This window comes from Eleginops maclovinus, chromosome 12, assembly GCF_036324505.1.
Source record: "Eleginops maclovinus isolate JMC-PN-2008 ecotype Puerto Natales chromosome 12, JC_Emac_rtc_rv5, whole genome shotgun sequence".
Lineage (NCBI taxonomy): Eukaryota > Metazoa > Chordata > Actinopteri > Perciformes > Eleginopidae > Eleginops > Eleginops maclovinus.
The window spans coordinates 9,282,007-9,301,899 of NC_086360.1; the positions used below are offsets into that span (position 1 = coordinate 9,282,007).

The following is a 19,893-nucleotide window of genomic DNA, read 5'->3' on the forward strand; positions in this document are numbered from 1 at the left end:
TTAGAGATAATTGCAGTTATTTGGGTTCACCTTGTGTTCACCCTGTGTGCATCACTCCCTGAGTAGATAGGGAGTGATGCACACAAAGTGCCATTGCTTATACTACACTAAAAAGAAACAACAACATTACTGACTCCAATAATGTCCAACACCATTTCAAACAGTTTAAAAGCTAGAAAAACACTCAATTAAACTTCATGAGCAATATGTTAGAGATTCATACATCAATTCTTAATAGCTATATTATTACATCAGAACTCACAATTTGATGAAATATGGTGCTGTGTAGAGGGAGCTTTCTCACACTGTTTAATAAAATAACTTGAAGCTGCTATTCCTGCAACATATTTGTAAATACAAAATGCAGATAATACAAAGGTTTCTTTCGGTGGGGTGAACTCCTGCATCAAATACTTTGCAGAGGGCTTCTGAATTATCTGAGACGAAATGTAAGAAGAACTTCACAGCTAATGACAAGTTTGACCTTTCGGGACGAGGAAGAGACCCGAGTCGTAGCTCTTCCTGGCAGCGCTTTTTAAAGGGAAGGCAGTAGCAGATGGGAACACAGTCACAAAAAAGAGCATGTCCTCAACTTAAATGATCTACATTGAGATGGAAAGATTACGTTTTTGCAGTGGGACTTCTTTTTGTTGTGAGGTTGTTCGTGGGGATAATTTGACGTGGCGCAGCATAAGCTATCAAGAAGTAGAATTCAAAATATGATGATAATGTGAAGCATTCACTGGATAATGGCATTAACCGGTTCACATCTTCTAAATAATTTGCACTGTTGTTTTCCCGTAGAGATTCCAACATCTTTTTAGATGTTTGCAGAAGCCATTACAGTGACTTGCTATGACCGCATGAATTGTTGCAACACATAACAGAATTCATAGGCGCGTTCGTTTAAGTTTTTGCAAAACTAATTTAAAGTTCCGTAGATCAATAGCAGCAGTGGGCTCGGCTCACCATTTTATTCATAGATTATGAATTTAAAATAGTTTGCCACTCCCATAGAGACCATTACTGTGCTTCAATGGAATTTGGGAAAGTAATTTCAACAACTTATGTCAAAACAGCCCCATGTGGTCTGGAATGTATCCAGTAATCTTGTTTTCACGCTTATAGTCTCAGAAGAGCACCTGCATCTCTGCAGTCATCACAGACAACAGTAAAGAGTGTCCTTCCTACATTTCCATCATGTCCAACCACTTTAATTGCCAGATACCCTGACTGTTTCTAAGTAATGGTACAGAAACACTCTGAAGGGCTCAAAAGGCTAATGAGTTGTGTACAAAAGCTTTGTCACAATTCCTCACTTACAGTATTAGCAGCTTTAAATAGGGAGAGGAACAATTGAACAGTGTAACAGCGTGGTTTTTAAAGCTGGTTGACGCTGAGGGGCATTGCTGTAACCGTTGTAGACCAAAGGAACGTGATGTGCAAATGTACTGCAAATCTTGCAAAGGTTTGAGAACACACGCAGCCTAACATACAATATGTTGCTGTATATCATGTGTAGACCACCCATCGTAAATTGCATGTGAATCAAATTATGTTTTTCACATCATGCTGACTTCCTTTTGCCAGTAGGGGTCACTATGACTCAATCTTGACCATTGGTTAACTAAAATGCCTTTGAGTTAACGATTTTCCAAAACAAGCGTAAATTACCTTGTGCTTTAAATATATTCAACTGAGGAGCTTGGGAAATGTTTTGCTCTTGGCATCACTTTAAAATGTTTGGCCCCATCAGCACTGTAGAATACATGTAATCCTTCAGTTTTGATCGTTGATTTTACTAAGAAGTAAAGCACATATCCGAATCGCAGAGAGACATATTTGTATACTTTTTTTGTAATAGAGTTTATCCTGTTTAAAGTCAAATATCTGCGGTATAAAGGAAGTTTTAGTTCAATTCTAATGTCTGTAATCTAAAATATTCAAAGAATAAAAGAGGAGTCTGGTAAAATATGATTTGGATAAATGACTTCCCACCTCTTAAACACTGCAAGCTCTTGCTTACCACCCACAAGCATTTGGGGGCTGACACCACAGAGACTGGCGTTATCATTCTCAACAGTCTGTTGTGAAACGAGAAATAAAGTGGAGCTCATTTGTGTTGATAATGATTGTAAACGATGGCCCCAACAAAGTGCAAACAGCAAATTTCCATGTGCAGCGTTGCTCTTGGCTCTTCTCAACCCTCGGTCTTTAGCTCTGCAGCGTTGACCCTTTTAGCTGTGCTCAATTTGTTGGTTACAAGAAAATCCCAATGCCAACAAATAGTGGGTGTTTTCGTTTCAAGTGAGAGATTTTTTATAAAATGCCCCGACTGTTCCTGCCTGCACTGGCCTACTGGTCTTAACTGATTTCCAGTTTTACCCAGGAGCTATGAGGAAGCAACACTGATGTTATGTTTTGGATTACATCAAAAGGAACAAGCTCTTCCCATCATAGCCTGTGGGAAACTGCTGGCCTCATCTTTCATATTCAGACATTTTCATTTTATCACCATTTTGCCTGCACTGCCCACTTAATATAACATTTTCCAGGGCTGCTTCACAATCCGTAAGGCTGAAACTTCTGAGCCCCTAACCCTCATGCTGGGGAGAGAATGTGAGGAATAATAAATTACAGGTCCACTCTGAGAGTTGATGGTGTCAAACTGTGGATTATAAGGTTAGTGAGTATTGGTTAGGACTACACATGCCTTTTTGCAATATGTAGGAAATAGCGTACTAATATAAATACATTTATAATATGTGCATTTGTTGTAAAAGTTATTTGGTCAAAAGTTTACAGCACCTTGGAAAGATGTCATACAGTATCAATTCCGCATTCTAAAATACAGCTCTGGAGAAAAAAAATTAAGAGACCACTGAGGCATAATCAGTTGCTCTGGTTTTACTAGTTATAAGTATGTGTTTGAGTAAAATGTGTGTTTTTTATTTTATTCTATAAACTACTGACAACATTTCTCTGTGTTAGAATTCAACAGACACTTGAATGGAACGGATCCCATACACGTAGAAATTGAGATTCAAGAAAAAATGTGATTGTTTTTCTCAGAGCTCTTACTGGAAATATGCCTACTGATGGTTGTTTTTTTTACCTGTTGCAGTCATGCATACAGTGTATGTAGATTTCACTATTTGCAATTTGACTGCATTTATAAATCACTTTTTTCATTCATGCAAGAAAGTGAGACTCTTTCCAATGCTAAAGCATTCCTACAACAATAAAGTGGGATTTGAGGGAACAAAGATGTCTGCTTTGATGGATTAACACACAGAAGAAAATGAATGTGGAGTTTACATGTAGAATGTATCATGAAACATCAACAAACAGAGTTTTATACGATTGCCATTATTTTAAAAATACTACTTGGCGTCAGTAGTATTTATACATTTTTATGTCAAAACTAAAAGTGCATCTAAAAAAAAGAATTTAGTCTGTTCAAACTAAATTCTAAATGCTTTTCCATTCTCTGATTTAAGTTATCGTCTCTTTTGCTAGTCAGATTAGTGCACGGAATCATGCACCATTCTTGGCCACTGAAGTACTTTTTGGGGGGCGTATATGAAGTGAGGCCTGTTAAAAGGCAGATTTACGTTAATTAACCATACAAAACAAAAGTTGTGTTTCCATAATTCGCAGATCCATAGCGGGGAAAACCTTGATTCTTTTTTTAAAAATAAAATGACTCAGAAAACCACATTTTTGAATGCTAGCGACTGTCTTTAATGGTGCTAGGAAGTATTTTGAGCCAAAGGCAAATGTCAGCATGTTAATATATTCACTTACATACATACAAAGCCATTTTTAAATTATCCCATCTTGGTATAGCATGATGCTTTGCTTATATTTGCGGATCAGATATAAACAAAAGAAACTAAGGCTGATGAGAATCTCGATGACTCAGCAGTTAATTGTTGATACAACAGACAATGACCCAATGAGTGAACTCTATAAAAAGTAAAGGGTTTCCAAAGGAAGTAGATAACAAAGTCCGAGAATCACCCATGTCATTAGGATTCAACATTCACAATAAATTATAAAATGTCCTGACTATCCTTTATTCCAGACACACTGATATCATCAAATCCGCTAGCATGGATACATATAGGGGCCATACATGATTATTGGGGTACTCCTTATGACATTTCACCAATTTAGCAAGCCCTTATATAATAAGGATACAGCATTCCTGGATTCCTGATCATTTTGGGACAAACTAATCAGAAGACATGTTAGTATGATTATATAAAATGTTTTCATTACATCTTATGTATTAACTGGTAGGGATGCATGAATAAATGTAATCAGTAATCATTCCCTTACACACATGAAATCACTTCATACAAGTATGTCTGTTGAGTGGTTTGTTTTTAATCATGCATAATTCTCTATTCATATTTGCCAATTGATTCCACAACCCATGCGACAAAGTGATACTATACAATCAAACTGCAAAAAGAGGCTCAAACATTGGCGGTAAACACAGTGTTTGATTAATGACACATTCACATGTTTAATTAAAAGTTGCCATAGAAACAAAGACAGAGCACTTGTACTTAACACGGCTAATCACAAGCATTAAAATGTTGTAACAAGTTAAGATGTGGAACCAGTGTATAATCTATACAAAGCATACCTTTAGCATGTCATCATGTGTCTACATAATCACTGAGGCCTGCATTGCTCCTGTGATAATGTTTTTTATTCTTCTAGATGTTTAAAAACCAATGGAAAATATAACATGAACAAAAGTTGAATTGAAATCTAAGGGATGTGAATAATGGCTGTTGTAGATAACGTGTATTGAGGCCTCATAGGTACATGTATTTATGCAGGCATGTGAAAAAAAGGTTTCCAAAAGCTACATACACACATGCATACAAATCATAACTGTTTCAATGTGAATGAAAAATGCTAAGGGTCAAGCAGGAAATGAGGAAGATGTAAAAAAAGAAACCGATGTAATTTTATTACAGGGAGTCTTAACTCTGGGCGATGTGCGATGTAATGGGGCTAAGCAGGGGCTTTGCACAGTGATCCACATAGTGTGTGGCTTTATGAGAGGGCAGATGGTACCACTCAAGCAGGAAGTGATTGACATAATGACATGGCCGACTGTGGAATGTTGCTGTATGTGTGTACTGAATGAGTGTACTGAATGAGTGTACGCGTGTGTATAAAGATACACTCTGAAAGTGGACTCAAAGAAATATCCCTTTTAAACCCAGCTATTTTTATATGTGCATGTGTGTGCGATGTCCAGAAATTGCCCGCTGCCTCGTGTACACGTCGATACATCGAGTTATGACTGATGCAACGCGTAGGCCAATAGCATCTCACTGATCATTCATAGATAGCTTTGAACTCTACCTGATTATATTTCACCATACAGCTAAAGAAACGTGAGCCTTTCGATTCAGCTGTGCTGGCTCCTAACTAAATGTTTGTGCATCATCTGCTAGATAACAGAAATCACAAAGAGGAGGACTCCACTTTCAGCTGTAATGATTAATTGAGGGGTTTTTTCCCCGCTATTCTAGGGAGAACCTTAAGAACTGCAGGGATAAAAAAAAAAAAAAGGTTCACTTAGTGGTCCCATACAGAGAAGCGAAGCTGTAATTTCTTGAGGGAATATTTTTGTTAACACTTCATTACCAGAGTAGCAAAGGCATCCTAATTGGGAGTTGAACAAAATTAAGTGATTCATTCATGGGGAAGGCTGTACCACCTACAGTACAGGGGTGGTACAAGTTATTCTGCAACCAAAAGGTTGAAATTGACTGAAGTGTGTCCATCATTTGATACATGTGACAGCCAACCCCACCCTCCCTTCCTCTCTTAGTAGTTGCACATCTATAGTTATTCATGAACAATATAACTAAAATACTAATTGAAAATGTAATAAAGCTGTAATTCCAACAAAATAGCCCAAGCGGCCCCTTTCAGGACCATCAAGTGCCCAAGATGTGAATTATTTTCAATGTCCAACAGAGGGTGTCTCCACTGGTTGCAAAAAATAAGTCTAATCATATAGAATCTTGAGAAAATGACCCTTACTTCTCAATTTATCTAGTACCAAATTAATATATGAAATTGTTTATATTGTCTTTGTAAATGATGGTCCCACAGGGTATGCTTTAGGGCTAGCTTAGGAATATAACAACATCCGGTTTCGGTGTTGCCCAGTTTATGTTTGTTAGTGTTAGTGTTTGTAACAATTTGTATAAAACGACCGATCCCCTCCCTTCCAATAAACACAGTTTTATTGTTTAGTCTTCTTATTGGAGTCAACATTGGGTCCCACAGTTCTTTTGTGTCAGATTATAACATGTTTTTGAGCTGTTTCTCTCTTTGCTCTCCTTTGCTGATTTAGTTTCCTTTACGCAGCCTTTAGTCCACAGTTTCTCCTGATCCAAATGCTATTTTCTTCCTGTTAATACAGTCTTTGATTTTGTTTGTGATATAGCGTATTTCCTGAGGTATGATTAGATCAACAGTAAAGGAGGTGTAGGCGCTAACTGATTCTGTGACAAGTTCAAAGTCTCCTCTCAGCTCCTCTGTATGGGCACCAGACTGCACATTTACTGTCTTAGTGACTGATTTACTTAATTTAAACACAATAGGCAATAGGTGGGGCGAGCTAAATGACACCATGAGATAAATGACTTTAAGAAAGCTTATCTGTGTTTAATTTGAAAAATATGTGCTACATTTGAATGGGAACTTGACCATTTTAGGCCATTGTGCAAAAATGTAAATTAGTTTGAGGCTTAAAATGAATATAATGCAAGTGATGCTTTTGTTGCACTTACGGTTTGAGATTATAATCATTTGTTGATGTTGGCTACAATAATTGTCTGTGGATCCTAGCTAAAGGTCATTACTAATTAACGAAGATTGTTTTTTTCCAATTAATCACAGTGGTAAAACATTTTTTTATTATATGCCAGTATTAGGTTATGTACAAATTCTGGAACAAATTAGAGACCTGAAATGAGGGAACATTTTCACATTAAAGTGAGATGTTGTAAAGCACTGTTTGTCACATACCTCAGTGTAAAACAATGAAAAACAAATAGCTCAGGCTGTCAAACAGAAGAAGCAAGGCCATAGGCAACTACATACTAACAGGTTATAAACTAAAACTGAATATAAGGGGATGATCTGTCTAAATTAAGTACATTAATTACGTTTGTTGACTCCTAAGCCTCTCTTTACATTGACCCGGGTCAAGACCAACTCCAGCATGCAACAAAAAAACATCTATTTTACGATATTATAAAAAATGCAAATGGGGTTTGAGGTCATCAGGTTAGCTTACCTACAGTTATATGAGAGCCAGCTAAACAAATGCTGCAGTGTGAAGGATGACTGTGCTTTTACTGTTTTTTTCTTTCACAGAGATAATAAATTTGCAATTCATCTGAAAAGTCGAAAAACAGACACAACCCATAAGTGGTTAAGAATACCTGTGTCATGTGTGGCGCTGAGCTCTTAAGGGATAGGAAACAGTACCATGTGGCTTTTGTTTGACAAGGGTTGTTTGTGAAATCATATAAGGAACAATGATTCTATTCATGTGATTCCTGTCTTTTATTAAAGGTGGATTTAACTTTTAAATATCCATCTTTTTATTCGTCCATTTTTTCTTACTTAAAACCCTCTTATTATAAATAGTTAGAATTGTGAAAAAATTATAACTTTTATGACCTTTATTAATAGCAGTATTATTAGATTTCTCAAAAAGCTGGCAGAGCCGACTTTTAACTGGATTGTTTTTCCGATTGAGTGCATTTAGTGAGCTGAAGAGCTTTCCTTCATCTATTTGAAGCTCACCGCATAGTTATCTAAAAATGGATCCCCTGAAGGCACAATTTAAAAACCTTGTAAAGGTAATTCCTCAATAAATGCTGTTTTCTTTTAGCTTCGTTCTCATTCACAGTTTCTTCTAATCTGCATTTGTTTGAGGGATCTCAATGGGACTTTCTCTGGGCTGGATGAAGGCTAAATATAATGAATAACATCTCTGAATAACTGTTTAGCGTCTCTGCACTGTTGGTCTTCTGGTGCTCATTGATCTGCATTGTGCGCACCATACAATTTGGATATTATTGGATTATTTTTAAACATGTCAACATAAATAAGGATTGTTTAACCCCAGAGTTGCAGTTTAAACTTCTGCCCTTTTCTAAACGTTTGTACAGACCTGTGCTCGAAACTTCACCAGCCCCACCGTGACTAATCTGACTTTATTGCAAGTTCAAACAGTTAAAAGTCTACATGTTGGTGTGACACGTCTTACCTTCCCCTTGCCTCCCTCTGAAGGCTCTAATGGGACTGGGTATGTGAAGAGGGTCGGGTGTTGCATGCTGAGTGATGACGATAGCCGACATAACTAAACCCACCCACAGTTCATTTAAATGCCCGCGCACGGCTCTCTCTCTGCTCGTCACTGTGTCTCCAGTTGCTCTGCGTTTATAAGGAGCCCCGGTGCGCAGAAAAGCACAAGCATGCCTCGTCTCTAGAGAGGCAGAGCGCATCGAAGCGACCTGGAGACGTTTTTGGATGACAGACCTGTGCTGCAGCTGCTGAGGAAGAGACGCGCGAGCGCAGGAGTTTTATCCCAAGTTCACTGCAGCAGGTCGTTGTGAGAGCGACTCTGTTCTCAGGGGTGAGTTGTTGGATTTATTTCCCCGTGCTCCCTTTATTTGTTCTTTCTGTGGTTGCGCATTCCCCTGCTTGGTTAGGCTGTAGACAGCTATATTGGAAAGATGGAGCGTCCACTAATGTGCGGACCTGTGGCTAAGAAAGGACGCATTTATTTTTGAAAAATGACCTCGTCTCCTCAAATAGAAGTTTGAAGCCTTTTCAGTTTTGTTGTTTTGGGTATTTTTGTCAAACAAGTGTCGACAGAACTTGTTGCTCTTAAATGTAAGCTTGATGGGAACATCTTGTGCATTTTCGCCGATTGCATTGAGGAGAGAAGTAAATCAAATACATTCTAATGAGTGTTTCTTCCATTATGAAGTCCTTAAATGTGTTTCACATTTAAAAAAATGTTTTTAATGGGATTTAAATCCTGTTTTATTTGCATTTTGGAATAGTACACAGCTCTGTGTAGGCTGCATTTGGACTTATTTTGACATCAGAAATACCAGGGGAAGAAATTTTAGTTTTTACACTCAAGGGAGATATTAGGAAATTGTACCACCATCAGTTTAATCAGATGAAATTTTAATTGATTTGAAACCTGAATTGCTGTATCGTAATTTATGATGTCAATGAACAAAAACGAACCCAACCTGTCCCCATGTTAACGTGCTCATTTCATGAAACGCGTCTTTATTTAGGAAAGGTCACCGTGTGAGCATAATATAAAGTATACAAATTGAGCTCAGACCCCATCTACCGAAAAATGCCATATAAAAAGCAACAACTTTGCAACAGGGGGACATCCTTAGTATTTACCAGAGAATCAAACCCGGAATTCACTTCTAATTACTAATAATCTACCAAGCAGTTTATGTACAATATACGGTCTATGTGGTAGTGTACTGAACACATTTCCTGATCATATAGCCCTGAATCAGGTGGGAAATGGTCTATAACATCTATATTCAATATTTATAATATTACAAAAGAGAATATACCTCCCCAAGCCAGATGCAGCCGCATTCTGAAAAAAAAAAAAAAAAAATAGAGATACTGTTAATATTCAAAGCACATTTCCATCAATATATTCACCTCCGTTATTGGCAATTTCTGATCTTCGTAGGGGGCAGCTACAAAGAGAGAAGATTAAAGGCCCGCTCACTGAAGTTATTCCTGTGCCCCAGGACATTTTTTATGAACCTGCACCACTTTTTCCTCTTTAAAGCCACAAATTGTTAACCAAAGCGCTGACCAAGTCAATGTTGAGTCCGAGGATGGGGAGCTAATTTGGTTGAACGACTTTTTTAAATTTTTTTACTTGACGCAAGAATATGAACCTTGTCATGCGGGGAAGTTGTATTTTTATCACGGCGACTTTCAGCCATTACCTCTGCTGTTGGTGAACTGTTGCAGAGGAGTAGGGAAAACTAAAAGTTGAGTATGAAAACGGGCAGCGTTCAAGAGGCTGCTGTGAAGCCGGAGTGCTGACCTTGGTGCTGAATTGTCCCCACTATAGTGCCTGCCCTCCTATACTGACTGCGTGGCACGCGTACATTATTTTCTTTTTTTTTGACGTAGTATACATTCCACGCGACACCACCCACGCGGCCAGATGCTTCGACTTCAAAGAACAACCAACTCGCTTGTTCAAAGGAGGTAGAGAACTTTAATAGCGGCTGGCAGTGCTTGTCTGAGGAAATAGGCTTCTTTTTGTTTCTTAAGTTCATTTTGAGAGCAGGAACAGTGAGGGACAAGGGGGCATAATGGGGCTAGGAGAGCGGACGAATCGGCCTCAGCCGCATGCCTTCTTGTTTGCGCTTAAAAGTTAAGATTATGCAAAGACACGAGCGAACATAATGTGTATGTGGCGTTGCATTAATACAAGAAGAGGCTGAAGTGATGGCATTTCTTAGGAGTGCACTTGTTGTTTTTATTAGACAAATCCTAGCAAGATGAGTGTCAGCCCTGTTTATTCACAATATTTTAGGCAATACTTTCTTTATTATCATCATAAGTAAAGTTTCAAATGTCTCTCAACCACTTTGTGGGAAACAAAAACGTTTATGTTGGAGATGGAGTAAACGAAACGTGCAGGAAAGTATATTTATCAAACTTTGTAAAATGATTCGGTTATATTAAAAGTCCTGCACGCACACCAGCAAAATACTGTATATATGAGAGAAAAATCAGTCACTATGCTGTTTGCCCCAATAACATGATAACATTTGATGCATTAACATGTTAACCGTTAAATGGTCTGGTGGTTTAGTCTATAATAATGGATCATATTAATCATTGATCATGTTTTTTCCATTTCATGTTTTAATCTGCCGTCACTACAGCTGTTAACTCAATTTAGCAGAGTTAAAGGTATAATATTTCTATTCATTAAAATGCAGTGACACAGAGATGGTAAGCAGCACAAAATATCGATACCACAAAATTGTACTAAGAAGTTGAGTAAATACTTTTCACTATTTGTAATAACAGACCACAGTGACTCCCTTCTCTAGTTTTATCTCTGGAGCATTACAGTTTGGTACATGTTTGGCATGACAATATTGAGGATCACAGAAGTAACAGCAGGTAGGATAATAGACTTTTCATGTGCATGACCACATTTTTTTTAGTAGCTCAATAGCACTTAATGATCCGTGTCATATTACACTCTCCTTGAGTGACTCATACCCGCTTTGACTTATCAACACACTGTAAACAAATCATGCAGCAAAGGTGATTTCCTCTAAAACTAATAGAACTTCCATTTCTCCTCCTCCTTCTGTTGCTTTTCAGACACATCCCTGGGGACACACTTATACCCAGACTCAAACACACACACACCCGCAATCACACATACACGCACAGGCACCATGCAGGAGTCGGAGCCCACAGTGTGCCAGCTGCAGCCCAACATCATCTCAGTGCGTCTTTTCAAGAGGAAGGTCGGTGGCCTGGGATTCCTGGTGAAGCAGAGGGTGTCCAAGCCGCCTGTCATCGTGTCCGACCTGATCCGTGGAGGCGCAGCAGAGGAGTGTGGCCTGGTGCAGGTGGGCGACATTGTTTTGGCTGTCAACAACAAGCCCCTGGTGGAGCTGTCCTACGAACGTGCCCTGGAGACGCTGAAGAACGTGATGGTTGAGAGCCATGCAGTGCTGATCCTCCGCGGGCCTGAGGGCTTCACCACCCACTTGGAGACCACCCTGTCCGGAGATGGCCGCCAACGCACGGTGAGGGTCACACGTCCCGCCTTCCCACCCTCCAAGTCCTACGAGCACTGCTCCCCTCTGAGCCCCTTCAGCGCTGGGCAGCAGCAGCAGGTCAATAAGGAGCCCCAGCTGAGGGCCATTGAGAACCTGTCCTCTCCCTCCATCACCCAGTCCATCCTGCAGACAGGAGGCCTGCAGCCCCAGGATTCCCTGCTGAGCCGCGGAGCGCTCCTGTGCAATGGGATGGAGGAGAACAACGAGCTCCTGAAGGAGATCGAACCAGTGCTGCGCCTCATCAAAAACAGCAAAAGGGAGATCAATGGAGAAGGCCAGAGGAATGTGGGGAGAAGAGATGCCCAGATTCAAGTGGCCTGGTAATATGTGATGTGCTACTACCTTATTGATTCCTCAGTCAAAGGAATACTTCACTTCTAAAATGACATGTGAATATCAACTACTCACCCTGTGTAACCTCTTGTATTCTTTAAACAATGTCTGTCTTGCAGGCTTCTATGGTGAACGAAGAAACAAAAAACTGAGAAAAGTCTTAAATTAAATAAATGGGATCGTTTGTAAACTTTAGAAAATGTTTTAGTTATCCAGTCGTGTGCTCATAACTTCCTAAACATATTAATTTTTGCTAATTCATTACTATATGAAACACTACTTGCCCATGCTAGCCCAAAATGCATTTTGCAGTCTCAGAAAGGTCTCCCATTTATTTTAGTTCATCATGACTTTTCTTAAATGTTTTACTCTTCCTTCATCATGGAGGCATGCGAGAAATTCATGGTAACACTTATAATTGACATACAAATGTTCATTTTGTGTGTTAAGTATTCCTTAAGAGTGTCTTTGTGCTTGTTTCCTTTCACATTGCAGGTTGGAGTTAGAGCCTAGGGAGAATAAGAATCACAATTTAGATCAAGAACCCATCAACAAGGTGGTTATTAGCTAAGTGTAGCCTACACCTGGCCCTCTGATTGAAAGGAAGTCCCACTCACTTTGACACCCTGCCGTCCCTAAACTAACTGACCCAGCTGCATTGTATTAGCAGCTACAGACAGGCTCTAATATAACTCAGAGTACAGTGCCAAGTAATTACTGTCTGCACGCTGAGCACCAACAAACATCAATTAAAAATACATTGCGCACATTCATCATGTCCGCTTAGTTTGCTATTCTTCCACTACTGGAGCTCTTTTTATTGGTCCATATGAACTTTAAACAAAAAATGTAGCTTGCCCATGGCAGTTTCAATATTTCAAACCAATAACCTATGTTGTTTAGCTCTATTATTGACCTAAGATTTGTTAGCATGTATCAATATGACATTGCAATCGGACTAAGTTTTATCCTACAGTTCACACATAAATGTTAACATAGACGGTATTTGTTTTCTTAGTGTCAATTTCAATGTCACTAAGTAGACCCAAATTAACGTACACAAAGCTTGTTTCACACTTAACGTCATTAAACTGTTTATTGTCAGCTTGCAAGAGAGCGAAACATTTTCCAAACTGTCCTTATTGGTTTGTGAGACCATTTGCAGCAATGTTTCATCAGGCAATTTGTGGAGGAGTGTGAAAATCTGTATATTCCACTTTCTGTACCATTGGTTCATTCTGTACCAGCGTTTTACATGGCTTCACAGTCTGAGCCTATATTCTATCCCCGACTCTAAGTGGCCTGCACAGTGTACTGTTGATATTGACGTTTCAGTTATTTGCTATTGTGCTCATACAAACAACTGAAATTTAATTGAGGCTTCAGTCTCCTTCAATCAATATGTAATTTTTGACCAATCCGTGCATATCCTCCTCTCGTTCATAAATACACTTTAAGTGGTTCATTGAATTGTACAGAAATGTGCTTTAAAAGGGGCGGGGAAGTCTTGTTAAATGGCTTTGTCAATAGGGTTCAAGCGTATATCATTTAAAAACATGTTGGCGTTCGGTCAGTACCCGGAGAAAGCTTACTTTATTTTATTTATCATATTTTCATAATATTTTCAGGGCACATACAATAAATAATCTTATCTAAAATAATTCCATTCCATTTGCTTGGGATGGAATTGCACATTATAGCTGATTTACTGCATTGCTGTTTTAACAATCCCAAAATTCAGCATGAGGCTGATGACGCTCTTCGTCAGAGCTAATGACTAGTGACATTTGCAACTTCTCTCCATGTTTTCTGCGTGTCTGAACTCCACCTCTGAATGAAGGGGGATAAATATCCTTATGCAAATTGCTATGATAAAGAGATACAGTGTGACAGGGAGTGTGAAGGGGAGAAGGGAAGCCTGTAAGGATTTACAATTAACATAGACACGTGCTTATAAGAAAGTTAGGGGGGTGGGTAAATGAAACAGTAGACTGCGATATGCGTTTTGATTGGAGTAATGCAAACTCTGCTTATTCGTTTATTCATGTCTCGTGTGGTTTAACACAGTGGCATCACAGTGTCCTCCCCTCCCCCTCCTCCTTTAGTCTCTTACGATCTTATACTTCCAGCTCAGTGTGAGACCGCCCTGTTCATGTACAAAACTGTATCCAATGTTAAACGAAAGTCAAAAGTCCATATGGTATCTTGGTTGGTTTGTGCTGGCATGTTAAAATGACCAGATAGGAATAAGCCCAAAGAATCATACGCCCACTTCTTTTTGACTGAATTTGGAGCACAGCTGTGGTGAGAAATTACTTAGGCTGACCTCCACGAAGAATCACATTGTCCCAATGCAGCACTGCAACAGGTGTGAAACAGAAACACTGTAGAGGCTGATAGAAGCCAACCAAGCTTCATCTACACACCCACGGAGGCCTAAACAGAGAAAACACCTATGTGGGTGTGCAGGGATCCCTGTTTAAAAAGCATTTTGGAGCGTGTACAAGTCCCTGGTTTATTTATTTGTAAAGAGGGAAGAAAGGCGGCTTGTTAAATGTGCCTATGCGATTCCATGTGGGGTGTTTTTTTTTAAACTTGAAATGAAAGAACTATGTTGCACCAGATGTGAGCAAACACACCTGACAGAAAATTGTTTATGACCCCCAGGGACCTTGGCGTGGGAAATGGCACGGCTCCCCAGCTGGCGTCAGATAACAACAGAATGCTGGAAAACATGCCGGTGGTGCTCCACAATGCTGACACTAACAAGGTAAAATGAAACAAATGTTCAAGCTTTCAGATGATTTCTGATTAAGAAAAATCACTTGTAAGCTCATGTTTGTATAGCTCTAATCTTTTAGATCAATAACCTGAAAATCCTCCCTGTGTTTGCACGTGTTTATGAGCAGTTAGTGAATCTTTGCGGCTGTGTAATACATGTGCATCCATGTCTGCCTTTGCCTTCCTGTTTTTTTTTTTAGCCTTGTGCATTAATCCACACGGTTGGCACTTGCGATGCTTTCAGAAACCGAGCACACATCTGTGTTGCTTCTTTGCTCATAGTAGTAAAGCCTTTGCTTAAGATCCCATCACCTAGGCATTAGATCCTTCCGGGAGGAAAGCTTGTGCAGCATTAAATCCAGCTTATGCCTTCCACATAGAAGGGTCTGGTCACAAGTCTGAGAGTCTGTGACAGGCATAGTGTCGTAATCTGCACATGGTCGGCGTTATCCACCCACTTGTGACGTTGCTCGATCCCCTCTCAATGGGACCGGATGGGGCAAAATGATTCCAGGAGTTCTAATGAATACATGCAGCTGCTGATCCGTCACTCTCCATCAATTGTGGCCCCTGTAGAAATGATCCATCCCCTCAGACCTGCAAAGAAGAGAGTGTTAATGTGCATGCTTGTGAGAATAATTGTGTAAGAGTGTTAGAAAGACGAAGGGAAGAAGGGGGGTGGGTGGGTGGCTTATGTACTCTCAGCAGTGGTAATAGAGGATATGTATGTATGATGGGATAAGAAGCTATCTCTTTGTCTTGGGAGTGTGTGCTTGGACTGAGGACATGCTTTTAGAAAAGTGTGGGAAGTGGAATCAGTGTGTGTGTGTGTGTGTGTGTGTTTTTGTGTGAGTGTGTATCAGTGTCCAGTATATGCATGGGTACTGACTCATGCTGCAAGAAGTTCCCCTGCAGGCGTTTTGCTAGACACTGATGCTGACTTTGATGCCTCATCGCTAAGTGTTTAATTCGATAGACTCAAGTCAGACAGTAGAAAAAATGTCCAGAAATGTAAATCAGATTTATATGGATTGCTATTGATGGCTTGCACGTTTCTCATTTTGGAGAAGGATATGCTTCTACTGCTTCCTGACAAAATGTTTGAAAAGCTTGTTATCTAAAAAAGATGGTAAATGTTCTGTCAAATTCCACCAGCTGCCTTCTGATTATCCATTGACAACAAAGAATATTTTTTTTCTTGTTATCTCTTTCTATACACGCAATGGCTTAATCACCACTAGTTAAGCATGATTGTCAAACCATGAATGTACATGACTAAACTATATAAATATTTAATGCATACCATGTCTTTCCATTTCTCAGGCTGTCAGTCTCACTTTCATCTTTTCTCGTTTCCCATTTACCCCCTACCTTGCGCTCATCATCTCCATTTCCCATCAGAAATGTTAATTGATGGGTGTTCAAGAGAACTTTTATTGTATAACTGCATTTACCAGAATGACTTTGGACATTACGCCCCGTTATGAAATTATCTTTATCAGATTATCTCCAGTTATCTTATTTTCTAGCTTCATGGATGCTTCCTTCTGTACATACCACACCTCATTTTTGACATTGAGGCTTGGTGACATATGATGGGATTGCAAGAGTTCCCGTAGTCCAGCAACTTCTCCAAGTAATATGGAATAAATCAGGGCAGTATATGTCTTGCAAACAGACTGGACATAGAGATTCCAATCATCTGTTATTATCTCTTTATATTAGGATAAATTATAATGTCAGATATCTTTCTATCAATTATGTTTTTAGCCAGTGTTGTATCTTGCAATTGCTACGCAGAAGCACTTAACAATTTTATTGTGGCAGAATTTGACCCCTTGACAAATTTAGGTTTGTTGATAGGTTCTTGAGTTCAGTCAAAAGGTAGATAAAAGCAGGTAGTTGGAGACTGTCGATTTCGGACTTTAATCAAAACTGTTGCTACCTGATTTTCAGTCAGCTGTGGCAGCTCTGTTTGTTGTTATTACCAGTGTATGGCCAAGCACAAGCTGACACAAGTTAGTTTGCTGTTTGAGAAAATCTGGGAGCCCATCTTATCAGGGGCGTAGGTCCCTCTGGCATACATTTTGAGCCATGGACAGTAGATTAAGTGCCTTGCTTGTTTTGTTTTGTTAATGAAGAATGTGGATTATTCTCTTTGATCTTGTTAAATTCTCAGAGAGAGATCTTCAGAATTGGGCAAGCGCTGTGTCACCTTGTGGCTGCAGCACATGTCTTTGTCAATTTTTCGGGCGGAACTTCAAATAAATCTTCAGTTTGGCCATCAAGTTCCAACTCTTCCGTGTCTCATTGTGTTTCGACTCCAAGCTCCAGAAGTTTCCATTACATCTAGGACCAACTCTAAATACTAAACAGTGGATCTTTTGGTCATTGGTGTTTTTTTTGGACAGAAACGATAATCTTTGTCTGTGAATAAAGCAATATGGAGATTTATCCCTGTTACTAAAATAAAAAACCCTAGTAAACCTGGAATCTGCACTTTCCAACCCCTAGAAGAAGAGAGGTATAGGGGCAGAGGGGTTATTATAAAACCATACTCATTTATGCTTTATTTGACAAAGGACTGTGAGAGATAGAATCTATGGTCCTGACCTTGGCTCTAAATTCTTGGTAACTTGACAGTTTTATTCTCTCAGTCTCTTCCTTTTGTGAGTTTTGTCTTTAACATATAATATACCCATAGCTTACAGGTATTCCTTTATGGCACTTGCTAACTTTAGGGGACTACTTTAATGTTATCAATTCCAAATTAAGACCGTAAAGATTTTCTACACACAAAGTATTTCTCTCCCAACAGGACGTCACCAAAATATGCTTTTGATTTTGGAAAGGCTGACAAAAGACACCAGCCTTGAAATGCAACTTAACCGTGTAGTGAAACCCAAAGCTTGGCTGTCAGGAATCAACCCCTATTTACTATAGAGTGCACAGTATTTACCATCGGCCATATGAGTGTCCAAATTGTGAGTAAATCAACCCACTATAAAGTGCTTAAAAATCACACAATGTATTAAGTAAAGGAAGGACTGTTTAGCAACACTTCAGCAGACACTGATTAGCGTTCAATGACTAAACTATTGAACATTTATTATTTAGGCAGTATTGAATAAGTGAAAAACAGAATGATTTTGCCATTAACAAACCAGCTCAACCTAGATGTGTTTGCCAAACTATGATTGGCAAACACATCTCTTTCGGGGGAGGGATTTTGTAAAATGTAAATTGAGCAATCTATTTGACACACAATTACCTCCCTATCTCTCCTGGCTGATGTCAGTCCTTCCGAAACATGTAGTTAATGGTCTCTCAATAGCTGATCTCGCTCTCATGTAAATGTTTTTCAGGGTCAAAAAAAGATGCTTCATTGACCCTGACATTTTAAATTGACATCAGTACACGTGTATAAATCAAGAAAAAAGTGAACTGACATATACAGGTTGTTCATATAAACAGACTTTCTTAAACGTAAATGCCAGAGCTATAGCTTCCGGTGCTCTGCTTTTCCTGTCAAAAAGCTTTAATTCTCTTTGATTTTCTTTGCCTGTTTGACTGAGACATTTTTCCGCTCCGATGGTCTTCCTTCCTGTCCACAACCTCAGTGATAATGTGGCATATCTGAGCCGTACAGTGGGGGTTACTGCTTTTGGCGCATGAACACACAGGAACTAAGCTCTTTACTATCAGTATGTGCAAAATCAAATTCAATTCAATCCTTCTTATTCCTCTCTGCTGTTTGAGAGGATGCAAAATGACAATGTGATTCAACTGGCATGACTTTGTTGGTATTCAGGACCCAGACGAGCATGATGATTGTGGCACAGTCGTTCAGGAGATGCTCCACTGTGCGATTAACAATGCAGTAGGAGATGATGAAAAAGCTTCCAAGGTGTGGGATTGATTGCTCTGATAATTGGACATCACTCTGTGCCTTTCTCTTGGATCGTTTACAGTTGGCTTTGGGGTTAAATTGCAGGCATTCATTTAAGTCAATACAGCTACCGTATTGGAAAACCAAGTGAGTCAAAGTGAGCCTGCCATCAACCTGCTGTTAAATGTTGATTGCCTTTATCCTTGAGTGGAAACTAAACCAGAAATGGATAGGGGAGGCAATGTGAAGAGTTTCTGTGGTGGAGAGACTGGAGCACAATGACAGACAGAATTTTCTGGAGAAGAAAGAGTCTGTGGTCCACAAAAAAGCATCCAAAGGGTTTTAAAAGTTCCTCCATGGAATATGTGTGTGATTCCCATCTTAAACTTGCCAATCGATGTCCATTTGAGGTACTTTTGAGGACAATGCAAGACCGTCTCTTTCCACAGTATGACTCCCAATCATAAACAATTTATCCAGCTTGCAGGAAAGGTACCTCAGAGGTCAGAAACCATTAGCCAGATATAGTTCAAAGGCATGAAGTAATGACTCATGTGTAATTTTCGGTGTGCTCTTTCCAGCCCCCGGCACAGGGAAGGACCTCGCCCACTAAGTCCCTTCAGAATGGCAGCCCCTCCAAATGCCCCCGCTTCATTAAGGTCAAGAACTGGGAAACTGGCACCCTCTACAATGACACACTCCACCACAGCTCCAGCAAGGTAAGCCATATAGAAATCTGTTCAATTAAGGGTTGGATTAAGCCATCTGCTTCAACATTTACATATTTACATTTGTTGCTGTGGCAACCATACTGACAAGGATGAGAAAGATGGGATGTTGTGATTCAATTTGTCATATAATAACCAGGTCTTCTATGCCAGTGATGAATCCTATGACCATGAATACATTCAAAATAAAGGTTTTCTGATATAAAATAAATCAAGTGAGAGATCTTAC

General features: G+C 39.4%; 1 protein-coding gene across 1 annotated transcript in view; it reads left to right on the top strand.

Annotated features, from left to right (window-relative positions):
- Window positions 1–8,506: 8,506 nt before the first annotated feature.
- nos1 (nitric oxide synthase 1 (neuronal)) overlaps window positions 8,507–19,893 on the top strand; it is a 37,570-nt gene continuing 26,183 nt past the window's right edge. The window contains exons 1-4 of the mRNA XM_063898326.1: window positions 8,507–8,692; window positions 11,467–12,253; window positions 14,934–15,036; window positions 19,518–19,655. Of these exons, the coding sequence (XP_063754396.1) occupies window positions 11,544–12,253; window positions 14,934–15,036; window positions 19,518–19,655 (951 nt within the window). The 5' untranslated portion in view covers window positions 8,507–8,692; window positions 11,467–11,543. The remainder of the gene's footprint in view (window positions 8,693–11,466; window positions 12,254–14,933; window positions 15,037–19,517; window positions 19,656–19,893) is intronic.